At 54.8% G+C, this 7,707-nt stretch overlaps 1 protein-coding gene across 1 annotated transcript in view; it reads left to right on the top strand.

Annotated features, from left to right (window-relative positions):
* The window catches only part of LOC127749360 (uncharacterized), a 52,857-nt gene that overhangs the window by 31,018 nt on the left and 14,132 nt on the right, over nucleotides 1-7,707 (top strand). The window contains exon 2 of the mRNA XM_052267296.1: nucleotides 1,918-2,019. Within this exon, the coding sequence (XP_052123256.1) occupies nucleotides 1,918-2,019 (102 nt within the window). The remainder of the gene's footprint in view (nucleotides 1-1,917; nucleotides 2,020-7,707) is intronic.

Raw genomic sequence — 7,707 nt, 5'->3', positions numbered from 1 at the left:
AAGATATTTTTTTCTGAATTTTTCGATTTTTTTAATATTAATGTTTTTTACCTGCAGAACTGCATCGTTTACATCTTCAACTATCTGTTATTTTCCTTCCCAATAGTCACCGACCGGTACCCGCCGGTGCCCGGTTGCAGCTTGCAGCGCTGCTGCAGCGCACGGTCGCAGAGTGCAGGGCACGGTGCAGGGCTCGCGGGCTGCACCTCTGCCGCATGCATTATGCAGCGCCACGACTGGGGCTGAGTGAGCGTCGCTAATTGTTATAAACTGGGGTGTCTCCCTCTTTGCACACACATACGCGCATTTAATAATATTATTCGAATACTGTAGCTACTCGTGGCCCCATTGCTTTTGCACTTGCTGCACTCGCACGCACACACACGCTCACACACACTCACACACACATGTACGCACAGCACCACTCCGAGGCGCGTCGCTTCGTAGATTATCGGGCAATCAGCACTGCCGCAGCTCGGCAGTACATGCATAGCGCGCCATCGCACGCACACAGACGCACACACACATGTGCATAGGACCGCGCTGAATTAAATATCGATATGCGATCTTGTTACTCGATCGATTAGTCGCACCCGTCATTCCTATGCCTGCAATTAGTATTCTCTCTCCCCTTCACTCCCCTCCTTCCCTCGCTTCCTTCTTATCCTTCAATACACACATACGCACGAACACAAACACGCATAGGGCCTGCGCCTCGGCCTGCGCTGTTTCTCTGTGCCTCGGGATGTACGAGAGCGGTACGTGAGGCTCTCTGAAAACACTTGTGTGTGTACGCGTCTACTCGGTGTCTGTTTTGTGGCGGGGCGTGGCGGGGCGTGGCGGGGCGTGGCGGGGCGGGGTGTGGCGGAGGGCACGTCCAGGCGACCACCTGTAGAGCTTTGCACACACAACAAGGCGACGTTCTGGAGCTGCGCGTTGCGCGTCCTCGATATCTACGCAGTACTCTGTCGGCCCGACGGGTGGGTCGGGTAGGTCGGGTGGGTCTGGAGCAAAACGGAGACGCGTCTCCAATGGCGAGGGGTCACAGATGACGTAGGCAGGCACAATGTGCATCTTAATTACTGTAGCCGTCAAAGTCACTTTTCACATAAAATTGTTCCACTGTGTGTTATCTGTTATTGACCTGCTTGTGAAAGTTTTTGAAACAAATTTTGACTGTCTTACCTTCTATCCGGAGATGGAGTTTCACGCTATTGCCAGCAAACTCCCTGGTTTGATCGCAGCTCAGCGTTCTCTCTCGCAACGGCGCGAGGCTCGAGCGAGAGTGAGTCGGCAAGCCAACAATCAATGGAGACGTCTCTCCTGTCGAGCTGAGAATGAAGCAAAGCCCCCTCTCCCTCTCCCACTTCTCCACCACTCCACCCTATCCTCGTTTTCTCTCATTCCCCTCCCACATTTTCCCTTCAAATCTCACGAGCCGGGATCACAATTATCGTTGACATGATGCTAATCTGCGGCCAAAAGTGCGTTATAATTTGCGAATTGAGGGCGTGCGCGGCTCGAGACGCGCCGCCTCTCTGCGCTCATTCTCGTGCCCCACCTGCAGAGATGGGCAAACAATGCCCCCTCGTAATGTAATAATGCATATTGCCCGTCCGTCTCCGTCACAAAAGCCTCGCTTTCGGTTGGAACAACTCATATAATCATAATTTCTCTCCAATCTGCGCGGGTCCACGTGTTTTGACGCGCCTGAAATCCGGTTCTGATTTGGTGGGATTTTGTGCTTTGCCGCTGAATATGATACTAGTATAATTACTCTTCCCAAACGCGATAATTATTCCGACCAATTGCCACGGGTCTCTGTGGGTGCGTTAGGGGGTGTACCTTCTGTGTTTCTTCAGTGTCATGCATATGTGTAACATTTGGCTTACCGGTTTGTTTGTTTTTTTGTTTCAGTACAACACAAAGTCAAATGCCTCGAGGACGCCATGATCGTGGAGATCGTAAAGCAGCCCGACATGTTGGACATCTACCCAGAGGGTCTGCGGTCCTTCCCCGGTGAGTATCCGCGCAATTAGGTAACCTTTTTTTTCTCGATTTAAAACAGGTAATGTTTAAAACGTGAAAATTAGCCAGCACAAGCACGCAACATGGAGGACATCTACGGAACCGAAACATTTTCAAAGCATAGGCGAAATAATATTTCAAACGGAAGAGCCGGGATTCATTAATTCTCGCCTCTCCCTCGCCGAGTCAGTCCCTCGCACGCCCTGACGACAGGGCTGGTTATCGCGCGTGAGTGAATGCGGGGCCCGGTGCGAGGCTAGCTGTGTGTGTGTGTGTGTGTGTGTGTGTGTGTGTTGGTGTGTGTGTGTGTGTAATCTCCGGCACCACGCTCAGAGGCTGCGGCTGCCTCTGCTACGCCACTATGGTCGCTTTGGCAGTTGATAAATTCTAATGCCGCGACAAGCCTTTGGCCTGGCCTATGGTGGTGCGACGAAAGCTTTTGCTCCTACGGTGTGCGCGACCAAGGCTCGGTACGGTACACGCGCTGGGCCCAAGCCCCCCTTGGTCGTTGGCTGCCTGAACATTTACTTCTTGTGCAGACACAACGTCACACATCCCGTTCGCTCGAGGCGTGGCGAGGCGTGGCGTGGCGAGGCGCTGGGACAGAGATGTGCCCCGTGATCGTATACCGTCCCTCCCGGGCCTCGTGGGACCGCCATAGGACCATCAATCAGGCGGGGAGCTGCGCACGGGATCAGCAACACATCTGTATTCATTTAGGAATACATTGTGCTGGCGCGCACGTTTTCTGTAAGAATAATTAAATATCACTACTTCCACTTCCTCTCCTTCAACATCATCGAAGATCAGCCGCACTGTTAAAACCTGCTTACGAAGCAAACTGCCAAAATCCTTAGGTGCGAAGAGTTTGTTTCGTAACTACGAAGCATTTCCTTCACGAAGGATTTGTCATTTTGCTTGGTAAGGTTGTAACTGTGCATGTGTCCACCTGCTTCTTTTATGTGCACGGTACGCGCTTTTGAACTTGGTCGCACTTGTGTGGAAGAAGCAGAGAAATAAGACAGGAAAAGGGTTAGGTTTCTAGAGAATTTTTAGAGAGAATTTCTGTGACAGTGGTGGTGCGGGGTAGGAGATGTGATTTTGATTTACAGTTTCGGGTAAAAAAAAATGATGTAGGAAAAGTTGCAACACCGCCATCAACTGACGCCCGTAGGTTAGGCAATATCTTTCGACGTAGTGCACTCGGGCTGCGCGGGTGGCCTATCACTAGGCCGTTAGGCGTCCGTCAGTCAGAGAGAAAAAGACACAGAAGAGACAGAGAGAAATAGGACGGGGTGAAGGGGGGAGGGTGTATAATAACACACACTCGCACGGTCGCACGCACGCGCACGCACGCACTGCGGTGCCGACAAGCCGTTTCTCACCTCGCGCGCGGGAGAGGAACAGTGCGGCCGTTTAGCTGGCGGAGGGATCAGCGGGGAGCAGAGACACTGGGCCGTCTGTCTGACTCTGTTTGCCTAACGGCTCCGGGTCAAGCAGGCCTCCTCTCCCCGCCGCCGCCGCCGATACTGCATGCCCGTTACGCATCACCAGGAGCGTCACACCGCGCGTCACGCGTTACGCGACACGAAGAGTTTGAGCGGCCGGGGACCGTTAGCAGCAGCCTGACCACCGCAGCCCGGCCTAGGCGCTCCCGGGGGCCGTACAATTAGCTCCTGCCTGCTGCCGTGCCGCTGCTTTGAAGCGGGGCGGGGCGGGGTGGTGTAGGGAGGGAGGCGCCGAGGTGAGGTCATTTCGTGGAATCCTTTACCCTCACGCGCGGACGCGGACGGGATGGCCAATCGAAGCAAGCGTTCCGTTCCGTTTCGTCGTCGTCGTCCTCCCAGTGTCCCGGTGGCCGCAGTGGCGCTGCGCCCCGCCCCACCACGCCATTGGGCGTTTTCATACACGCGGACATTTGTACGTAACGGAACAACCCTCAGGAACCGGAACCCTCGGAGGAGACGCCGCACGGGGTCCTCCTTTCCCCTCCGGGTCAACTGGAGCCAGCAACACGGGTTCTCTTTTTCAAAAAAAATGAAATAGTTTGACTTTGTTTATCTACATGAACTGTTACTAAGAACATGCGCGCAAAGCTCTTGGATGTCGGCCGCCGCTGATCGGATTGCAATAACTGCAGGTGCCGCCCCTCCTGTCTCTGCAGCAGCCACGCTAGCAGGGCGCTTCGAGTTACGCTCAGTATCAGTGTCAGAGTAACGACAGACGCGTCAAAGAGTAATAGTAGGGTGTGGTGTGAGAGGGGGGGGGGGGAAGGTGCGGGGCTGTCACGCTACTGGTCACAAATGCACAAATCGTGTGCAGCGTCATGCACTCTTGTTTAGTGCCCGCGGTGTAGTGAAACATGAATACCTTTTCTTGCCGTTTCTGTGTTTGCTTTTGCAGCTCACAATTTTGTTGAGTTCATTCGTAATTTGTGTAACTTTTAGGGAAAACACCAACAAGTCGAGAGGGAAAAGGTTTTGTTTTGTTTAAGAAGCATATATCCAAGCCGAACTTCATCGCGGCCGAAATTGATCGAGGTTTACTTGAAGTTTGCTAGAGTTTTGTCGAAGTCTTCCGAAGGTATTGTCGAAAGTTCAAGAATAATTACACCGAAGTTCAAGCACATTTCCTTTCAGTAAGTTGTTAACAAACGGCAATTGTCGAGGAGACCTGCACGCAGGGACGCCACCACAGATCCGCACAGAGACGCTGTATCCGGGTGGAACCGCGGGTTGAACTGATTTTCTCGAGGCTCCTTCTGCTCCGATGACCTCCGGGCCTTGATAGGCCTAAAAGTAATAACAACGCACGCAGGGACGCGCGACTCGCCACTGCTGGGCGGACGGGAAAACGCAGTGATAATTATCAGTCGAGTCGGATCGGCGCGTAGAATGAAGGAAAGGGGGGGGGGCTGATTAAAAACGGAAATTATTTGTGGGGGTCTTATTTGGCGGGTGGTCCTGTGTGCGTGTGGGCCGCGGGGCCGCGGGGCGGGCGCAGCGGAGCGGAGGATTGGGTCGGGGTCTCGGAGCTGGAGCTGGAGCGAGAGGCAATTATAATGTGTGTGAGTTGCGCGCGCGCTCTCTCTCTAACTCACTGCTTTGAGGATATTCCTGGTATTCCCTTGCGCAGCCCCATAGTGTTGCCCAGGTGGCCCCACCACGACCCCCCTCCCCTCCCCTCGGTCTTTGGCCGGCGCCGCCACCCGTGCCTTGTGCCTTACCTTGAGTGCGGTGGAGACCCGCCGCGCGGCCGCCCCGGAGCAGAAAACTAAAACAATTCCGCTTTTAATGCTTTTGTCTCACTTTCTTTTTTGCCCCTTTTGCTGTTGTTTTCCATCGGGGAGCAGCAGCGGCAGCAGCAGGCGAGCAGTGCGCCGGCTGGGGGCAACCCGTGTGTTAGCAAGCGCCCAAGGCCCCGCAGTGGCGATGTCCTTTTGTGAGTGGGAGAGAGACAGAGTGAGGGAGAGGGTGAGCGGGAGAGGCGCTGTACTATGCGCTAGGTCACGCTCGCCCGCTGCTGGAGCTTGTTTCGGCTCGGGGATCGGGGGAGGGGGAGGGAACACACGGCGTGTCTATCGTGACATAATTGGCCCCTGATATTTACCTCTTTTAGACGTGCCCCCCCCCCCCCTCTTCCCTTCCGGCGCCCATTACAGGCCCTACTGATTATCGGGCTCCAAAACACACGCACTTAACACACGCACGTGCACTCAACTACCTTTAGAACAAAGCGTCTCACTGCTGTTTCAGCCGCAAGTATGGTTCTACATGCAGGAGAGTAGTGCACGCAACGTTCACGCAGTTACTTGAATCTTTTTTGAAACATTTTTGTCCTCCACTTCAAACTGACAAACTTTTGTTTGTTAAAAAGTCGACATGCTACACTGTTATGGACATTGCAGAGCATGCTGCTTTATTTATTCAACTCGTTATATATCAGGAGTACCGGAAAAGTGTTGTTGTTGCTGCCGCAGTTGTTGACTCAATGGCTGCTCTTTGCGTGAGGTAAGGGGTAAGGGGGGGGGGGGGCAGTGAGGACGTAAAGGGGGGTGTTCCGTTTGGGTGGCCTGACTGGCTTGGATTAGCAAGGCGGTGGCCGTGCTGGTTCTATAAAGTTCGAGTTCGTTCATCAGACGCCGGTCGATGCGAGTCGTTAAAGCAGACGCTTTCGCCTCTGCCCCTCCTGTACTGCCGTGTCGCTCGCGGTCGCTCGTATTGACAAGGTTGCGCGAGAGAACCGTTGCGACCGGCAAGGGGGCAAGGGGCCGCACACCGGGCGGTCCCCTCGCTGAACAGCCCGTATATACGCCCAATAAAAAGAAAGACTTAGTCGATGAAAATGTTCTGTAAAACTTTTTCTGTGTTCTTTGTTTCCTGTTTGGTGTGTTTTGTTTTTTTAAACCTGGTGTGTGCGATAAGAGCATAAATGGCGTGTGGGACTTTATGTCGCGCCTCGACTCTCTCGACGTCTGAGAGAATGCGTGAGTAACGCGAGGGGAGGCCCACCGGCCCACTCCCCGCAGAGTGTAGAGTGTGTCCCGAATTGGGCTCGGCGGGTGGGTGGGCTCTGTGGTGAGACACAAGAGGAGAGGAGCTCTCTCCCAATGCGACACACGCAGCGATAAAACGCATGGTGGTTGGTGTGTTGCACTGGAAACCCTAGTGTGAATGTCACGCACTTGTACGTGCGGTGCGAATTCTCATTCGCCTAATTGAGTTAAGTAAATGTGTGAAGTTTCCGTGAAATTTCGCACACCCCACCCCTCAAGTGAATTTCCGGGAATTCAACCATTTCGCACACCTACAAACTTTGCGACATTCACTGGCAGTGCATGTTCCGCCGAGCCATGTCTCCGGTGCCGAGAGGAGAGAATAGGAGGGCAGCATCGCGGCAGCGCGTGGCGCGTGGGATTCAAAAGAGTTGGCCAACCCAACACCTCTCCGCAGCAACAGCGCAGGGCAGCAGCAGCTGACCACGCATCTTGTGTGCGGTGCGTGGCGAGGCTGGGCGGGGCGGGGAGGCGTGCGTCTGGTCGCGGTAGGGAGCATCGCGGCCGCGTGCCCGCGGCGCCGCGCCGCCCCGATTCACACCTGCGAGGTCTACTTCTCACACCCGACTTCCCCGCCGCACCCCGCCCCGCCCCGCCCTTCCACGAACGCGCAATGTAATGCGATATCGGTCAGGTCATTGCGTTGTTTCTTCTTTGCTACCTTCTTTCGGCAGATTTCATTATTGGAAATCCACAACGGTAAAAGTATTGTTCGGTATGAGGCTGCTGCGGGGAGAACCCCTGCCGGCGGGGAGGTAGGCCGGCCCGCAGTACACCCGTGCATACACACAGTGGTGTTGCCTACCCACCAGGCGGTTACATCTCGACTTGTTGACAGAAGTTGGAATGCGCCGCGCTCGCGCTGATTTTCTGGCAAATGCATGTTTGTTTTAATTTAACAAAAAAAGTGGGGGAAGTTTAGGCGTTCATCTCGGCCGCGCGGCTCGCGGTGGCGCGCTGCGCGGCGATGTCTACAGGAAGGACGGATGAGGATGACTTCATCGCCGTCAATCTCACGCCTGGGCTGCCGGTCGCGTCCGGCCCGGCCGGCTCCTTGGGAGCCACGCCACACCACACCACGCCACGCCTCGAGGCACATTCGGCCAGCTACACCCGCCCCGCCC

The sequence above is a fragment of the Frankliniella occidentalis genome, unplaced genomic scaffold, assembly GCF_000697945.3.
Source record: "Frankliniella occidentalis isolate FOCC.00 unplaced genomic scaffold, Focc_3.1 Scaffold49, whole genome shotgun sequence".
Classification (NCBI taxonomy): domain Eukaryota; kingdom Metazoa; phylum Arthropoda; class Insecta; order Thysanoptera; family Thripidae; genus Frankliniella; species Frankliniella occidentalis.
Note: the sequence above shows the minus strand (reverse complement) of the source record. Positions and strands in the feature narration are given on the sequence as shown.